The following is a 19,557-nucleotide window of genomic DNA, read 5'->3' as shown; positions in this document are numbered from 1 at the left end:
CACAACTCAATGCAAAGGGCCAAAAAGGAGCATAATCAGTTCCCTTCAAGTTTACTTGATAGTCAGTGTTTACTAAAAGTAGTGTCTTGGTATTTATTGTTTTGGGGTTTGTTGTATGGTTTTGGCAGCTGATAGAAAGTTTTGTGTAGATGGCCAAACCACTGCTGGGCGATATGTCTACATTAAAAAATTCTTTCTTTGAAACACAATATCAAAAACGAGCATATCGTTCATATCGATACAGACTGGATTTGATGTGGAGGTCTCATGTTTCAAGATGGCGATACTCAAGTGCAAGCGAGTTACGGCAGCTCTGTCTCCTGATACGTTTTTAATGTTTAATAATGTTTTGTTTTATTACTTTCTGTTGTTTTTCTTTTATTTTGTGCCATACCGACCCCTTAAGCAAGTGTGCAGTTCTGGATGACGGTGTTTACATTCGGGAGCGGCTGTTAGCTTTGAGCACCCCTTTGCTAGAAACTGGAAGACAATGGACTTGTATGCATACGTTCCTGTCTATCTCTTCTTCTATAGTTTAGTGTCAAGTGGTTCTGTGTGTCTGTTTACAGCACCACATGAAGGTGTACCCTGTGTATTACATACGTTTTCACCCAGTGATCCGTTCCTGTCTGGATGTAACTATTTACTCAGCCGGCACAGTGTGGATGTCATTTTTTTTCCCCAAACTGCCACTGTTGCCATGTAGACATGATGGAAAAGTTACATTCGAAATGTCTTATACCCCTTTTCCACTGTAGCAAAATTTGGTGTTTGTGCTGCATTCGGTTCGCAGCATTATTCGTGTATTATACATACCAGTAAGTTGACCTGACGGTGTCGGTAGCCCAAAACTTTGTAGAGCTCCTCAAAATAAGGCATTACTCTCCTCCGATCACTGCCACTCCTGCCTAGGTCTTTCTTTTTGTATCTGTAGTCCTTCTTTAAGGTTTATTTATTTATTCCAAAAAATTAAGAAAAGAAACACTGCTGCTGTCATCTCACCTCTTGAAGCATTACAACGTTGACAGGGTCTTTTGCCGTTACAAATTTCTTCGGCACTCCTTCAAATGCCATCCTATGTTTTCATAGCGGTTTCCATTGGCAGAGTTACAATCCAATGGAATAAGAGTGGCAGTAATTTTTTTAGGGTAGCCTGCCCACCTTATTATGCAAACGGCTCCTCCCAACAAGCATTTAGTACCCAAGTTGAACCACAAAAGACCCCAAAATTTGAACCAATTGTGGAACCATGACAATGGAAAAGCAAATCACCAAAGAACCAGTTACAGTGGAAAAGGGGCATTTGTCATGTTACTTTTCCATCCTCTGCCACCCTGCTAACCCACCGTGTGAAATCCAGTCACACTCCCCAGTCTTCCTGAGAGTGACAACTTGGCCACAGAAGAACAAAGGCAAAAAAGGGGGCTTATAGACTTGAAACAACTCCCCCACCACCATCCTGAAGTGTAAAACACTCCTCCCCCACTCTTTACCCCCACTGATCTGCAGGAAATGGCTCGAGTCCGAGACAATGTGCCTCACCCCCAGCTCGCAGGCTCTTAAACTAGCCCAGCATGCAGCGAGTGGAAGAAGGAGCTTGTTGAATAGAGGGATCAGTCCGTGGAAGGCAGGATTCTGTTTGTTTCTATTACTGCGGGCAATTACTAAGCAGTGAGGAGTTAATTCCTTCCACCCTCCTCCTCCTCTACTCCCAAAGTGTGGCCCTTGGTCATTGACACCCATTTTAATGTGATACTTTTATTACAGCAAAACACCGTATTTTCTATAAGGTGCACTTAAGTCATTAATTTTCTAAAAAATCGCCCTAAATCTGTAAGCACTCCGCTTGAGTGAGTGGAGACCATTTCTTGCTGACACATGACCTAATACTAGGACAGACTCCAACAATGATGAGAGGGAACCCACCATGTTTGATGGCGAAATTGACGCGATGACAGTGGCACTGCCGGGCGGACTACCTAATGACAGCAGACTCCGACAATAATGAGACAGAACCAGCATGTTTGATGGCGAAATTGATGTGAATATGGAGGGAGCGCCTGGCGAGTGGATTTTTGCAGTTACGAGTGTAACTTCATGTTGAACAAGAAAATAAAGTTTGCTAGCTGTATTCCACACTCCGCCTCAGACTGATGTTCTTCCGCCTTATGGTGCGGCTCACATACATGCAGTATAAATATACTACTGGCCGTATTAGGGGTCACCACGATTTTTCCTTGTGACAGCTACTTTTGCAAAATGAAAATGAAAAGAGACACTCATTTTTGTAACATTTATTTGCATAGCTTATTTCAAGCCAAACGGAGCCAATATGCCTGTTTTACCAGAATATGCACACATTCTAGTCTCATTAATTGAAAACCTGAATGAAAAGCAGACTTGTCTACCGCTGCTGGGTCCCTCCAGCCACATCCGCTGCCTTCAGAAGCGCAGATGCATCAGACTCCCTCTTTGGTGCCTGGAGAGGAGATAAAATATCAGTTTGAGATCAGTGTACACAACCACCACAGTTTCAAAAAATCCCAGGGCAAGCACTGAAAGATTGATTAGAGTCCAACTGATATGGATTTTTTGGGGTTGATACTGATATTGGGGGGGCTAAAAAAAAAGCCAATGTCCAATACGTTGATATACACAGGGTTGTATACTGTACTTTACATGAGCATAAATAATAATAATAAGCAAAGTATGATTCAACACAAAGCAGAAGACTACTAAATAAAAGTTTAATTATGAATACCGTTTTGTGATTTTATATTAAGGTGTTTCCACAAACTTGCAGTGTTCTTTGCTTTGCTGGTGCTGGAGCCCTGGCTAACTTGCACACTGTAGATGTTGCATCAAACGTGGCTCCACAACTTACTATTCCCTTCTCCCTGTGAAGGGAAAATATATACATTTAGTGCATTTTGGTAATTAACATACAATAGAAAGTGATAATACACAGGCTAATGTGAGGTCTTTTTAAACTAATACATTGCGTTTATAGAATTTTTTTTTTTTTTTACCAATATCAATTAGTCATATTTACAAGCTATTGAAAAGCTCTATCTGCAGCCACTATTTGCAGACAGCTCAAACAAGTGACTTATAGGACAACTCTTTTTGGGGGGGGGGTTTTCCCTATCAGCCACAATCCCGATATGAGACATGACATGTCTTTCTCTTTTCTGTGCATTCTAAAAATATACTATAAAAAGAAACAGCTGGTTCCTGCATGTAATGGGACACACCTCTGCCGCCTACAAAACTATTAAAAGACCTCCAACAAGGTTTTATGGTTTTATATACGTACTTGCTGATGTAGTAACAGATACATTCATGATAATATATGTATGTTGGTCTTTTTAAGCATGACCAGAACTTCCTTTGTGGGCACATTGGTTTTACATAGCAACAAACGCCAAACTCAAAAATAAAAACACAGCACTAGTAGCAGCTCCAATATGTAGCCTTACCTTCTGCTAGTGGTCCAAGGCGTTGAGAGCGTGGCAATAATGCACTGCAGACGAGTGTGTGGTGAAGCTAGTCGCTAGTCTGTTAGTAGCTAGCCGGTGTGATGTGGTGGAGTGTCAATCTGCGAGTAATGTAGTACGATTGGCGCAACATGTTACATATTCACCAATGTTAATTTATAGGTGATATGTCATAATCGGCCCGCCGATAAATCGATTGGCCTCATTATAAAAGCATGAAATGACAGTGGCACAGTATAGTATGGTTTGTTGCATTTACAGCACAAATACTTATTTAGATGTGCTAAAGATGAATCTTCTGTTGTTGAATATGAGGGTTATAGAAATAGTCGCCATTACAGGGACAATATTCATCTGTGATGTCACTTACGCTGCTTGTATATTCAGTGACCCAGCAGCAGCGCGGGAATGGCAGCAAGCAGCCCAGTGGCCCAACAGCCACTTCTATTCATTAACACAAAAGTGCTCAGAGGGGTGCTAATTGCATTAGGCGTATTTCTCTTCCTTGAGAGCCAGTGACTGTGTGTGTGTGTGTGTGTGTGTGTGTGTGTGTGTGAGAGTGAGGGGAGGGTGTTTTAACTAGAGTGGTGTAGGGCCTGACCAAGGAAGATTTGGGATGTTTGTGGAATGGAGGATGTGTGTGTGTGTGTGTGTGTGTGGTGGAGTAGGCCAAGCACACATGGAAGGCGTCCCCTCCGTCACCTTTGCAGCTGCTGGCAACTTTTTCAAACCCCCTCCTTCCCAAAACACACACACGCATGGGATTTGACCGGCTCACTTCCCCTAGATGACGACAAACAAATTGGGGAAAGGATGTGAAAAGATAGACTGTAGTTTCTTCAAGCAATGCTAGAGACCGTTTTTTTTAGTAGTGGTTAGTGCCAAAAATGTAGTCTTACACAAGTAATTGAATGAGAATGACAACATGGGGTGTCCTGATATGTGTTCGATACTTCCTGATATTATAGCCTTCAATATTGACATATCAATATTGATACAATATCAACACAATCATCAATATAATTTTAGAAAAGGCTTGATCAAGTGATACTGAGTTACTAAGTGTTACTGAGAAAAGCTGGAGTGTATAGTTTCATCTTCATAGTGGCAGCTAGGCATAATATAGCTAGGTTTGATGTGCTCATGTAAGCGTTTAAATCCGACATTACTCGCTGTTTTCTGCAAAATCTGAAGACTTTTTTCTGTCCAATGGGAGTTTCCTTCGTGACACTACTCTTTGTTTGTGATGAGGTTGGCGGTATTAAAAGTCTCAGTTCTGTGCCACCACGGGAAACTTGTGTATGACAAGTGTTGCACTCATCTGCAATGTCTGCAACTGTCAAACAACTGACATCATTCCTTTGACTTGCTACTTTGATGGCATGCTAGCAAACACTGTTGTTGTGCTCACAGGGCTGTATGCTTCTCTTTCAATAGGAGCACAGGAAAAATTTAGGAGAAATGTAAAATTTACAACATAACAAACAGCGTACAGAGAAACGCACATGTGCACTTGTACATATAAACACAGTGCCATCATAAGCCCCAAATATCCCTGATGCTACATCAGTGCTACTACAGTCACATAATATAACTGACATCACGTCACATGCAATTACATTACTAATGTGGCGTTGTCTGTAAGGCCAGCAAGTGTCTTTTGTGTATTTTTCTGGCTCTGGCAAAATGTCGATTCTTTTGGACTCCTATACGTTCAGTTTTTTTCTTGATACTTTATGATTTTTTTATTAAATGTTTCCACATTTGAAATTTGGTTTATACAATCCCAGCCGCGGGCCTCTTGTGACCCCTTGTTGATGATTAAATGCATGCCGAAAGAAACGCTTCCTCGCTTTTGTTAAATGCACGCCACACAGAAATTCGGAGCAGAGTTACGGTGCAACGGAAAAAGTATTGTAATACATGAATGGCATGACAGCACTCGCGTCACAGAGAATAGGCTGGAATTAACTGCTTTTATCAGAGTACCAATATTGGAGATTTGAGATGCAATCCAATATAATCCTTTCTTGCTGATATTGTCCCAATATCTGATAACAATATCCAATTGGGACATCCCTAAACTAAATACTGTAGATTGTATGTTATTATATAAAAGGAAACGCCTTATTTCCACAATGGATCTACAATTACAGTTAATTCAACATAGTATGCATAAAATGTAACAATTTCCGTTTTTTCCCCAAGTGTTTTTTGTGATGCCCTTGGGCTTGTACGGAATTGTGGACTGCAGGGGTTTTTGAAGCGCCAAGTCAGTGACACAATGTTAACATTTGGTTTTATAATGATAATTATATAGTCATTACATCCACCAATGCATGCAGTTGCAACTGTTTTTAGATGTGGTAACATGGATGCTGCATTGCATTCATATCTTTAAGTTTACTTTTGCCCGATAGCCCGCATTTTGTTATTGTAAGGTTGACAACAATAGAAAGATCTCTTTTCTGGCACAGTCTGTCAAGCTCTCCTTGGCAAGCAAAGTGTCATTGTCACCTCAGTGGCTCTCCACCTTGTTTTTAATTGCCTCCGAGTTAATTAGCCCAGTAAGTGTGAAACAATGTTGTCAGACTTCTCCTGCACAGCCATGCTTCCACTCCACTTTCCACTCTGCCCCACCCGCTGTCCCAAGTAGAGGTGTCCCAGGTGAAAATGTGCAGCATTGAAACTGCAAACATCATTTAGCTGTTGTGCATTTACTTGTTAGCTTGGCAGTGCTACTCATAGAAGGCAATGTTTACTTTAAAATCGAAGAATGATGCAGATCACCTGCAACACTGTGCACACAACGGATTGCTTTGAGCTGATTTGTAAGGATTTAATTTCAATCAATTGTGTGTAATTAACAAACGTACAAAAGGGGTGGCTCTATTAACTATTAAACTATAGATCGTGCTGACTTTAATGAATGCTTTGATGGTATTACAAGCTTTGTGAAAATGTGTAGTGGTGAATTTAGAGCTGCAACAATTAATGGATGGTTAATTGATTACCCATTTAATTAACTAGTTTGGCTTCTGATTTCAGCCTCTTAATTTTCATAGTCATCCATGAAAGCAGGCCTACAGTATTATCTTTGTGTTTTAGCCAAAGCAAGATATTCACATATCAGCTTTGTCTTTGGAAAACAGTGATGGACATTTTTTGCCTCTTTTCTGATATGATGTGGACCCAACCACGAACTACAGGTGTTTGCTTCATATTAACTTAGTCCATATATGGCCTAACCGATTAATTGAAACAAGCTTCAGATTGATTGACTACAAAAATGATCATGATTTTGTTTGTTTACATTTAATGTCATACTGAAGCTATTTGTCAAGAATTTAGTTTTTGTTTAGCATTATTGTAACAGAATATTATAGAATATAGAATGTGAGTTCAACTCTTTTACTGCTGAAAGAAAGAGGTAATAAAAATTATTTTTAAAAAAATCTGATTAATTTAATCCCCCCAAATTATTCACTGATTAATTATTAAAATAATAGTTGAATTGTAACTGTTTTTCATAGCAATAGCAAGCTATTAAGATCACTCATGTACCATTCTGACACAAACATTCTTACTAGTCGGCATATGCAGCAGAGATATTCAGCAAAGTTATTCTGTGGGCCTCATTTTTTGGAAGCTCTGGACCAGTAGCACCAGACTTCCTCCATCACTGTTTATTAATAAAATGCATGTTTTTGGAATGTGGGAGGAAAACTGAGTACCCGGAGAAAACCCACGCACACAGGGGGAGAACATGCAAACTCCACACAGAGACGCCAAGCGGAAAATCGAACCCGGGTCTTCCCGATCTCCTGACTGTGTGGCCTATGTGCTAAACACTCCGTGTAGCTTGATTTTGTTATGAATTATGATATATTATTTTCTTCTTATGATGTCACCACATGGCAAAATTCTTACCTCACCAAATTGATAATTTATCATAAATTCTGTTTTATAAGCCACTACTCTTTTTTCTGAAACTTTGAACCTTGCGGCTTATGCAGCGGTGTGGTTGAAGTCTAATCTTGTGACTTCTCCTTCACTAAGGAGATGCTACTAATACTAAATACTAAATAGTAATACTAAATACTGTGCCATGAGTCTGTGAGGAAACGATAGCAGGTTTTGCCAGCCAATCACAAGCTATCAATGCACTCTTAAGCTTGTCAACCCATTGTAGGTCAGTGTATATATACCAGTATAACAACGTTTCAGCACATTGGAATAATTTTTTTGTGTTGCGTTGATGGATCAGATGGAGCTGCCATTATCGTTGCTATCTGACCTGATGTTTTGTTGAAGTATTTATATGGTATGACTTGTATATTGTACATTGTTTTTGATGAAAGGTGTCTAATGGGCAAGTTTGTAATTCATTGATTGCTTAGACGTATTTACCGTCTGTGGTGCTTTTATTGGTGCAGTGAGAACATGTGGCAAAAGGAGCGAGGCTGATCTTCTGAGGTCTCTCCTTCGTGCTCACCCAATTCTCCATGCCACTCGCATAGGCAGCCATAGATCACGGCTGTCTCAGCATGTGTAGGTGCTTGCACTGCTCTGTTAGCCTCATCATTCATTCCGCTCTCATCAACCGGGATGCTGATCTCGCCCAGACCCCTGTATCCCCCCCCCACCCGCACGTTCGCTCGCTCGCTTTCTCTCACACATTTTTTTAACTAAGCACACAAAAAATATCAAAGAGCACATGAATATTCATAAGAACGCTACATTAATATGCACAATTATGCAAATCAGCATGCAATTAAGCCTTGTGTCTCCAGAGAGCCTGGATAGCATTAGTGCACAAGACGGGGGAGAAGAGGATGATGGGGGTATTTGGAGGAGTTTTCAGCTTCACCAGGCTTTTCGCTGAGTGTTTCCTTTGTGTATGTGTTGCACATGGCGTCTTTCGTTACCTAAACATGGCAGTGCTTTTTTCACACACTGTTTAGGGTCATTCTACACGTGTCCATTTTGATAAAATAATTAGATGAATTGCTTTAAGACAATTCTTTATTTTGTTCTTTTTCCGTGACTTGAATGCTAATCACTACACTAATAATCATTTATCATAGATTGATTTTATATTATGTTGCAACAGCAGCTTATTTAGTCATTAGTCATTCTCTTATGATTTGCACAAGTCCATTGTGACCACTAGCGACACATTCTTGGTGACATTGTCCGTTTACTGTTATTCTAGTATCAATGACACACTCATTATTGCTCTGCATTCATTTACTGGTCTCCACTCTAAACAAAATTGTCCTTTTTTTCAGCACTTGATGAGCGCAGCAGCTCTGGTTCCTGGGGTTCAGGAGAACAGAACAGTCCTTCCTTCAGCCAAGGACGGGTAAACTCTAAATGCAATTTTTCCAAATTGTTGTCATATGCATATTTTGAAAATTGCTGCCACTGCTAATCAAACATACACGCTCCCTCAGCAGCAAGACGGCTTAGTGCTGTGCTGTGTTTGATGGGAAGTTGTAGTTTTACTTTATCTAATAACCTTGGCTTCGAATCCTGTATTGGCAAGTCATCTAGTAGCCCAAAACCTCTGTGGAAGCCCACCGATAATTCCTGCCTCACAACCACTGTAACTGCCTTGGCACCACTTGGTGTAAAATATGAGAAACAAGGGCTGAAGTACATGCAGCAGGCTTTGATTAGCACACATCGATAATTAAGAAAGTCGCTTCGAATCCCCCAAGCTGATGCAGATTTGTCTGGCATGTGTCCTGCGAGTTAAGCAGGAGAGCGGAGGGAGGGAAACCTTGAAGCCCAGTAGTTGTGCCAACATGATGGGGATGGCCAGGAAGAGTGGTTATTGAGCCCAAATCTTGTCATGTGTCAGCTCATATGCACCTTGTGTCCCTGCAGGGCTATGGAGAAGGAGCCCACTACAGTGAACATGAAGGCTTGTCCTCTCCTTTCATAAGTTCAGGGATCGCAGGTATGATGGTCAATGTCATTGTTCTTATTAGTGCCTGAGGAATTAGCATTCATTTTTAAGATAACGTAGGATTTAAAAATATAAATATGATATTACATATAATACCACTTTTATTATCTTATCATACCATATAAGAATACATAGTGATGTCCTGTTTTTGGCAGTGTCGGTGTGTACGCGCGCATGTGTGTTCATTGGTTGAGTGTCAGGGCATTCAAGCGGAAACCTTCCCTAGGGCTTTATCTGGCTAGCAGCTTTATGAGTGTGTTTTTTTTTTTTTACAAAAAGACGATGGCATCTCTGGACTTTTTGTTTGCGAAAACCACATTTTATGTGAGCCTCTCAGATTGTGAAGCGTTTTATACTAATGCTCATTCATCAATCTATTCTTTCAGGTAAAAATGAGAGGCCATCGTACCCTCCCTTTGCAAACCAGGTATGTTTCCACTGGATATTTGAACCCTTTAAACCCTTTAAACACCAAAGTTGCAAAACTGCAAGAAGGAGGTTGCGTACACATGTAACTTTCATATGGGCAACACTTGTGTGTGTGTGTGTGTTTCTATGCAAAGTTGCAGAGTTTAATGAGCTTTAAGTGTCTTCTACATGGAAGCGCACGACTGCCGGCTGCAGCCCGTCTTTCACATCACATTTTGGAGCTTTACCGTGTTCTGGGTCGCAGGAAAGGACATCCCACAGGATTCACATGTTCCTCCGAAAAGATGACGTATGCTGCGTGTAGCACAGATGGTCAAAACAAAGTAGCCACAGCCACGGGAGCATGCGCTGAAGGAAATGCAATTCTAATGGCATAGAAATCAGCAGTGGTGTTCAATATCCCACTGTAAATAACGATGATGCTTGTGTTTGCATGAGAGATGAAGAGTATGAGAGACATTTTGATGAGCCTGTTGGGTATCTCAAAAGATCCCTGTCTCCACCAGGCTCACCATTTTTGAGCCGGCTGATGTCTATGCAAATTAAATGACTTTACTCCCATCAAAAAATTTGAGTCATACGGATGATTTGTCACATTTACAGTGCGCTTTATACAACCGTTTGAAATTGTAATATTAAAAGTGAATATTTTCTTGAAAAAACTCTTAGGGACTGAAGGGTCAAATCCCATTTCCACTAAATGGTGCAGTTCAGTTTAAGGGTGTCCCAATCCAATATTGATTTCCCTTCCATCCGCTTCAGCACTATCAGCCCTGGCAGTACCAGCATGCAGAACCCACGTGATCACTACAACGGCATATGCTAACATATTTAGCATGGAGTGGGATTTTTCATTCAAATCCAAAATAGACATTACAACTCAGTGCAAAACTGGTCATGAGTTTCTCGTGGCACAGAACTGGGCAAGTTTAATACAACTAATCTCATTACGCATTTGAAGCAGCATCACAAAAGCATGAGGATTTTTGCGAGACCACAGGACGACTCCTACGGGATGACCAGAAGTCAGTGGGTATGACAGAAAAGAGCCAACCTCTGTTGGTAGTGAGTAATGTCGGGTTTAAACGCTTCATTGAGCACCTTGAGCCTTGGCTACAAGTGCTGGCATCCACAAGCAGAAAATGCAAACAAATATTTTGTAACTTAGTAGAAAAATGGAAATGGTAACACTGAAAGTTTGTGTAAGTAATCAGAACTGCTTAATTGCATGCAGGATTTTACATGACCTCACTTACGTGTCTCAAAGAATCTGCTGTTTATGTTGTTATCTTCTTGGTTGTTAAGGAAAACTGTTTCTCTTTTCTGTTTGCAGCCTGGTTTTCTTCCGAGTGACATTGCGATGCCCAGCCCGGATGCCATGTCCCCCTCTGGCTTGAAGTCAGGCTCCCAGTTTTACCCATCATACCCAAACAATCCCCGAAGGAGGCCGCCTGATGGAAACTTGGGTAAGATAACAAGCATAGAGGCATTTAAAGGCCCGTCTCATTCGGTTTATCAACTGTTAGAACATCATAAAAAAGTCTGTATTGCGTAATAGGGGACATTTTGAACTCATTCACTAGCAAAGACATCTTTTCAAAAAGTAACGTGGACGTCTTACTTTTTTACGCTGGATCTACATATCAAAGTCTTGTGCATTTTGTGTGTGAATTTCAGGCTTGTCGGCAATGCATTTTTGTCCCAGTAGGGGGCAACACTTCTGTTCTCCCCTTCGGTTGTTAGCTACAAATTGGATATGAAGAAGACAGAAGTTGCTGAAATGCACGCTGACAGGGAAATGGCGACGAATCCAGCAGAGACAAAAATAGAAGCATCTCTGGTGCAGAGTTTGTCTGGCTGTGGATCTGTCACGATTGCGAAGGATAGGGGGATGTTGGGAACGCCGTTGTAGTTGTTGGTCTATAGTTTATGCGTGCAAAAACACGTCTATAGTTTACACATGCACACACATCTGTAAATAGTTAATTATTTTATGTTGTAAATCTGAGCATAAATAAAATTTTGTTGTCAAATCTTTTTCCCTGTGTTGTTTCATGGAAGTGTTGTTCAGATGTTTGAAGTGGCACTAAAACAAAAAATATGGACATCAGTAACTGGTTCTGCTTTGGGAGAAAAAGCTCATTTTCAGTTTTTTGGTCTAAATCAGGTGTTTTTGCTGAAGCCACCTCGTGTTCTACTGACGATTCATGCTGACCCCAAAAAGGCTAGAAACAAACGTTTTTTCTGATGACAGAAGAGAGTCTACAATTTCCTTACATAGTTTATGTGGTCCTAAAACTCAATATCCTGTGGGTTCAGCAAAAATGCCCAAAAACAGAATGAAGCTATCTTCTCTGATAATGGCAGGCAGTGAATGAGTTAATATATTTTTCCTGTCAATGGCTCTAAATTCTGGATCTGTATGAAAAAACGTACATATGAGCTAGGTGTACTGTGCTCACTTCCCTTTTTATTACAGTATTTTAGTCTTTTGGCCACGCACCAATGAATGCAATGCATCATTTTATTTTCTCTGACATGCACACGCATAATGTCTGGCACACGCTGCAATGCTGCATTGTTAGAATTTTTGCAGGCCCATGAAGATTAATAATGCACCTGTGCTGATGTTTACGTTTGCACATTGTCTCACTTTTACCTTTTTTCTTTGTTTCTTCTGTCTGCCTGCATGCATGTAGACTCCCAGCCAAAGAAGATTCGGAAACCCCCTGGCCTGCCTTCCTCGGTGAGACCTTTCTTCTCACTGCTCTCTCTCTTGCGCTCTTTACACATGCGCACACACGCGCTCACACACTGCTTTTTCTACTCTGCTTCAGCAGTTCTGTGACAGACGGGTAAAGATCCTCAGTGAGCTGACAACATTTATCAAGCTCAATTTCTATATTCATTCGTTCTTGCTGAAAATCAATCAATCAATGTTGATAAAATTTTGTGCAGTCATGTTGGGTCAAAACTGTACAAAGTATGTGATCTATAAAAACAACCTGAGTGAGAGACTCTTTAGAGACATGGCACAAAGGCGACACAAATTTTAAATGGGTGAAGTGAGATCATATGTTGGTAATAAACATGCAATGGAAGGCAATATCCATCACTGCATGAAAACATCATGCCATTGTGGACTAAAACACATTTGTGGAATGTGTTATTTTACTTGACACTGTGTGTCAAATCATTTCGTTTATAAGAAGATGACACTCGTTAAAAGTCACATCAAACTATGTACACGTTTAAAAAAAGTAATTTATCAAACACCATAACACACCGGTGTATAGTATCCAGACTAAAATATACATCAAAAACAAAGGCAGCTCCTTATTGTTTTATCATTTTATTTACAGTTGTGCTTTGAACTAAAACACATTTTTGACCTCTCTTTCTGTGATAGTCTGCTCCTTCATCCTTGTCGTCTTCCCAACAGCATTACAATGTTGTTAAGGCTCCTTTAAATATGGACGCCACATTCATGAGTTAATTTGCATTGACCTTGTATGGTGAAGTGAAGGCGTGGACATTTCTCCTCAAGGTGGAATTTATAAACCACAAATTGCATGAATGTGTGCGGACGCCACTTTTTATCGGTCTGAATATTTTTATCTGGATGCACATTTTGGGTTTCTGGCGTATGCAGACTTTCAGTCAGCTTTCCACACACATTTTTATAGATGAGGTCTGAGGTCTTTGTCAGTGTATCCAGAATTCCCAGCAGCTGATGGCGCCTTTGTGTAACGGGGAGCACACATACAGTAGTTGGAAATGCAAGTCATGTTTACATGTCTAACTTGTGTACTCAGCCAATCGGCACTTGCCCAAGTCGCTCAGCTTTTGTATGCGTCCACACATTTTCAACTGCTGCAGTTCATTTGCAACAGCATGGGATTGCACCTTTTCAATTGTTAGTCACATGTTTCATTGTTCTCTGAGGAGCTCCATAACCACAAGAAGCAAATCAGGTGTCATTTAAACACACATTAAAATGTTACTGACTGCATGTAAGAGCTGTGGAAAGTTACTATGTTGTCCATCTGACAGCTCTTGGCACATGGCATTCTCTATCCTACCCACATGCGTACGTAGCTAAGTGAGCTGATATGACCACAATTCCCCCTTGCGTATTGGAGGCACAAAGCAATTTATCAAATTAGAGTGAGTGCATGGGGATTTCACATACAAGTAGCTGTTTTTTGCCACTGTTTCAAAGGTGTGACATTAGAAGTATTGAAGGAAGATGCCTTACCCCTCACATAACCAGTGCTTTGTCATGTTCCCCATGTTCTTGTCATGTTTGTTATTTACTACCAACGGTAAATGAAAAAAAGGTTTACCACCACTGCAATGTAGCACCGGCGGCACACGGCGGTGGCAGGCCGCGTCCCATGCAGCCCACAACCACACCTTCAAAAAATCCTAAGGGAAACCCCGCAACTCATGCGTGAACAGAACACAAACAGTGCAAAAACTAGCTTTGACCCTTTCAGGTGTGTCATCTAATTGGCACACACTGCCACTGTGAAATCCGGGCCAATAGAGAGAAATTTGTGTAAGTGTCAACGTGGCTATAATCCAAATTGGAGTCAAAGAAAGTTGCAAGTGCCAGCATATGCTAATTGAGGTTCCACCGTGTTATTTTAGTTTTTGAAAATAGTATTGTTTTGAGTGATAACTGTTTTTTCCTCTTTCATTTAAAAAAAAAACATTAATGGTGTTTTACACGAAAGCTCAGCAGTGTTCTTGCATTTTGCTCCCTTACGGAACAGAAAATGCGAGAACCGCAAGATTAAAACTGAGGCATGTACCAAACCATCGTTATGGTGTACCCCGGTACCTAGTGGTACCGGATTATCTAGTTAAGGCTTTGATACAGCTCTTGTATTGAATTGTAATTGCAGGTGTACCTAATGTTGTCTGCTGCATGAAATTCACAATTTACGTGGTCTGAGGTTACATGAAAATTGGCATGCATGCGAGAATGTTTTGTCACTGAGGAAGAAGCTGATTTTTATGGTTGACCAGCTTGCAAACTGCATAGCCACGGATGCATAATGTGGCGTGAGTTTAAATCTAGCATGAACAGGTTAGGTTTGCTGGAGGTAAAACCTACTGTACAGTATTTCTTCTTCAAATTGACTATGGTCGTCTACATTTGGATGCAAGCCTTCCTTGCTTTTGACTTTTGGTTTGCTAATGTTTTCCTCCCCCCTTCCCCACCTGTGGGTGCTGGCGGTTTGAAGTGGCTGCTGAAACCACTGCATGTATACACTTCTCCTGTGAGTGTGAACACGACCCCCCAACTGTCTGAACCTCAGTCATTTTCCGGTGGTGTGAACGACGGCCGTGTGGTTTCAGTGCAAACGATGAGATGTGTGTGTGTCCCCTCCCCCACCTCTGTCAGACCCTGCGCCTATGCCTCAGCACATGATGGCCTGGGTGGGCTTCCCCCCGTGACCCAGTTGTGAGGCATGGTGCTTTTGCGCGAGGCCTCTTAGCCCCGTGTCTGAGCCCAGATTAATGACTGCCGATGATGATCCTGTGTTCCCGCACTCCCTCCCTTTCTGCCTTGTGTGGACACCCCTTTGACTAGCTCTTTTTGGTACTTAGATGTAGCAAATTATTGGACACTGCCATGCATGATCCAAGCAAGCTTCCGTACTTTTCCTTTTGATTCATACTGCAAATGCACCTTTCCTTCAATCAAGCAAATTGAAGGAACCTCTATACTCCCTTATGTACCATTAAACTAAGCACAGCACCCAGTGTGGTTGAATAAAATACTTTTAGAGCTTAGTTTTATGCGATACTGCATCTCATGCTACCCTGGCATAGAGGTCTTTGCAACCTCATAACCTAAATTGCATTAAAGCCCTATTACTTGAGGATTTTACCATAGAAATCCCTTTTTCTTTCTGAGAATAGAATTACGTCGTAGCAAGCGGCAGTCATTGTGTTATTTCGTTCCCATCTAGAGCAACAGGATTCAGTCAACATTGTTTTCCATGAAAGCAACTCAAAGCCCCTTGTTCAATGAAGCCATTTCTAGCCATGTTTTTCCCCCCGAATTAACAGTGATCATGTTAAATCCCCCATTTTCTGCACACTCCCCTGGCCATATCAAGCTTTGTTTTAGTCATTTAGATTACCTTCTCGTTCCCCCCTCCCTCACTCAACACCCTTATCTACCTACCCATTTCATAAATCATCAAGGTCTTCATTTTTCCCCCTCAATCGTCCCTCTCACCCCTTCACCCCCCCACCCCACCCACTGCAGTCTCTCTCTCTCCCTCTCTCCCTTTCTGACTAGATCCCAGCCCCCATCGCTCTCCCGCCCTCCCTCGCTCCTTCTCCTCAGCCCAGCTGCCTGTGGAGTTGGATGTGGTCCAGGAACAGGCAGATGGCTCTGTAATTAGAAGTGCATCTCTCCATTCCCTTTCCACTTCTCCCTGTTAAATCAAATTACAGAAAAAAAAATCTTCTCTGGATTCGCATTCTTTGCAGCAATGCCCCCCATTCTTCTTCTTCCTGTATTCTGCCATGTGCAACAGAGGCGGACTGAGAGGTAGCGGATGGTTTCAGAAACAGGGGTCTCTTCACATGTCTATTGAATTGGTGCGCTTGCATGCACTTTTGTAAACCATATCCAGAAATGGAATTATGGTTATCATTGTCAATTTCCATCCACCTCCGGAACTCGACCCTTTTAAGAGAGGGGACATGTGTGTACGGGTTTGTGCCTTGGCTCACTTTATGCACAGTATGGTGTGTATGTTACTGGGGAGGGGCTGCTGGCCAGCCTGTGTGATGTCACTGGGGTCCTGGGAGTGAGAGGAAGCGCTTGCTGTGCACTGGGATCCGAGCCTTCGCCATGCCCAGCGTGCCATGGTGGCTGTGCATCCTCCACAAGCGGGAGGAGCTAGCTTGTTTCGACTCCCTCTCGCCATCTTGTGGCCATGAGCTGGAACCATTTGTAAACACAGGGAGGGAATAGATTTAGGCAGAATTCTACCTCTTAGCCCCTCCCCTTTGTCCTTATCCCTTGTTTTGCGCCTTCCCTTACACCTTAAAACCAAGGGCCAAGGGGAAGAAGCCACTATGCAATGAGAATCAAGCAGGGTCCCTTTTCTTAATCACCCTTCATGACATAGGCAGATTACATCATTAAATTGTTCATAATAAATGTTTCCTACCATAAAGGAAGGATTTTTCAATTCTACATTTCAAAGTTATATAGCCATGCTCAGAACAAACTGTAATAACAGCTTACAACCAGCACTATAACATTGAAAAAATGTCAGATATACATATGAAATAGAAACCTCCGTTTTAGCCTTGCTGTGGTTGGTGGTTTTCCTCAGATTCTTTTGACAGTTTGTTGCATTTGACAATTCCAAACTGGGATTGCAGCGTTTGAATGAATGTTCCTGGAAGTGCTGTGTGGTGTAGCAGGTTAACGGGCTAATGTGGTCCCAAGCTAATCATTGTCCAATCATTGAACTGCAGTAGAGATGTCAGATTGAATATGGTTATGAAAATAGCTCTTCAAGGCATTAAAATTGAAGCAACCAATAGAGAATAAAGATATAATTGAAAAAAACGATCATACAAAATACTTAAAATCATTTGACATGTTTATAGATCAATTTGTGGTGTGATTTAGATTGACTTTTTTTTTTAAACAAACTCTTACACAATAGTTTTATTGATGGTCCCTAGTATAAACAACCAGCGGTTGACATAAAAAAAAAAATACGTTGAGCTTGTTAATCATTGTCTGTGTGCTTGTCTAGGTATATGCTTCTACATCCGGTGATGAATATGCCAGGGACAATGGCGGCTATTCTGGCAGTAAGCCCGGTGCTGTATACCCAGGCTCTTTCTATATGCAAGGTGATATCTTACTTTTGCTGAATATGCATAGAGGTATTGTTTTTATATTATGAGGCTAAATCTTTTTTGTGTTTGTAGAAGACCCCTGGTCATCTTCTGGCTACTCAGCCATTTTGGGGAACTCCCCTCATATTGGACCACCAGGCTCCTTCTCATCACTGAACCCACAAGATAGGATGGTGGGTTGCATATGGAGATCATGCCCATTTTGTAACATATTTATTATTATTTTTGTATATGTTTTACATCTTGGCCATTTTGTCATGACCCGTGTCTGCCCCCACAGAACTATCCACTGCACAGCAGTGAAGTCAACGGCTTCCACAGCGCCCCCACCACCTACAACCACACGCCTGCCATCAATGGGGAGGCCATCATGAGTAAGACACGTCTCACATTTTTGATTGGTGCTTCATAAAATGTTTTCTGACTTTTCTGTATTTGTATCTCAGCAGGCAACAGAGCCACCACCGCCGGCAGTTCTGGGGACGAAATCGGCAAGGCTCTTGCTTCAGTGAGTCCCCCCCCCATATATTGTTGTTGTTGATATATATGAATAATTGCTCAGCTTCATTTTAACATTTTTGTGGATTTATTTTTTCAGATTTATCCATCGGACCACAATAGTAATAACTTCTCCTCAGCTCCGTCAACACCAGGGTCTCCTCAGGGTATTGCAGGTAAAATTGCAGCTCTCCTATACGTCTCTATAAAATAAGTATATTTAAGCCCACGCCTAAAAGTCTAAGCTATTGTTGTTGTTTTAAATCTTGTTGTTCACACATTTAGCTTCAGATTACTCAAAATGACAGCTTAGCACGGGCACATGCCTGTGGTGTCCTAGCGTATACACATACAGTCTCAAAAGTTCCGACAATTAGCAGTCATGGCTAAGCAGGGAGTTTTGAATGCTTCTGACACAAATTCAGAACCTAACCCTGACAGACAGCACCTTTTTAATGCCTGTCAAATGTTTTTAGAGTCGAAATGCCTCAGCAGCTCCCTCTGGTGTCACATTAACAATAACCACATTTAACTTTCCTACTATTTATCTCTGCAGGAGCCCAGTCCCAGTGGCAAAGACCAACCACTCCCAGTTTTGAAGGGCAACCACATGCACTGGTATGCCACCATAGTTTAGCCTCACGCGAAACAATTACAGCTGTAGCCTTGTGCTTGGTTTATTGAATTTACTATGTAAATAATAACGGCAACCTGACAACTGGTGTATTTCTACAGCAGAGTAAAATGGAAGACCGTTTGGAAGAGGCAATACATGTGCTGCGGAACCACGCTGTGGGCCAAGGACCCGGCTTAGACGGTGCCCACTCTGACATGCACAGCCTGCTGTCCTCAGTTCACAACGGGGGCCTGGGAGGTCTCTCCCCAGCTTTTCCCAATGCGAGCCTTGCTCTCAGCAACAGACATCCTGCTATGGTGAGCCACTTACTACTTTTTTCCCCATTGCCGCTGTGAGGAGGGGGGTTATGTAACAACACGGAGAGAGGAAAATCCATAGTTGTCGTCATAGTTTATCACATACATATTGATTGTGAAAATCCTCTCAAGGACATTGTTGCTATGCTACATTGTATAGATGTGACCTGCACTGCTCAAGAAATACTGTATGTATTGTTATATTAATTAGTTGAACATTGAAAAAAAAATAGTAATACATGTTTTGTTATGTTTCAGAACTGAGGAAAGGATAAAATAAGAGGCTTTAGATCATGGGGCACAAACATGTTTATCTTA

General features: G+C 41.5%; 1 protein-coding gene across 4 annotated transcripts in view; it reads left to right on the top strand.

Annotated features, from left to right (window-relative positions):
* tcf3b (transcription factor 3b) overlaps positions 1-19,557 on the top strand; it is a 31,514-nt gene that overhangs the window by 6,946 nt on the left and 5,011 nt on the right. For 3 of the 4 annotated variants that reach the window (XM_058074085.2, XM_058074083.2, XM_058074086.2), the window contains 12 exons: positions 8,789-8,862; positions 9,390-9,462; positions 9,858-9,898; positions 11,234-11,366; positions 12,600-12,646; positions 17,703-17,802; positions 17,881-17,981; positions 18,089-18,182; positions 18,255-18,316; positions 18,407-18,482; positions 18,863-18,924; positions 19,042-19,239. In XM_058074085.2, coding sequence (XP_057930068.2) covers positions 8,789-8,862; positions 9,390-9,462; positions 9,858-9,898; positions 11,234-11,366; positions 12,600-12,646; positions 17,703-17,802; positions 17,881-17,981; positions 18,089-18,182; positions 18,255-18,316; positions 18,407-18,482; positions 18,863-18,924; positions 19,042-19,239 — 1,061 coding nt within the window. The remainder of the gene's footprint in view (positions 1-8,788; positions 8,863-9,389; positions 9,463-9,857; positions 9,899-11,233; positions 11,367-12,599; positions 12,647-17,702; positions 17,803-17,880; positions 17,982-18,088; positions 18,183-18,254; positions 18,317-18,406; positions 18,483-18,862; positions 18,925-19,041; positions 19,240-19,557) is intronic. The other variant, XM_058074084.2, reaches the window with a different exon arrangement.

Source organism: Doryrhamphus excisus, linkage group LG4 (assembly GCF_037039965.1).
Source record: "Doryrhamphus excisus strain RoL-2023G ecotype Guam linkage group LG4, RoL_Dexc_Guam_v1.1, whole genome shotgun sequence".
NCBI lineage: Eukaryota > Metazoa > Chordata > Actinopteri > Syngnathiformes > Syngnathidae > Doryrhamphus > Doryrhamphus excisus.
The sequence above is the reverse complement of the archived record's forward strand: the minus strand, read 5'-3'. Positions and strand labels throughout refer to the sequence as shown.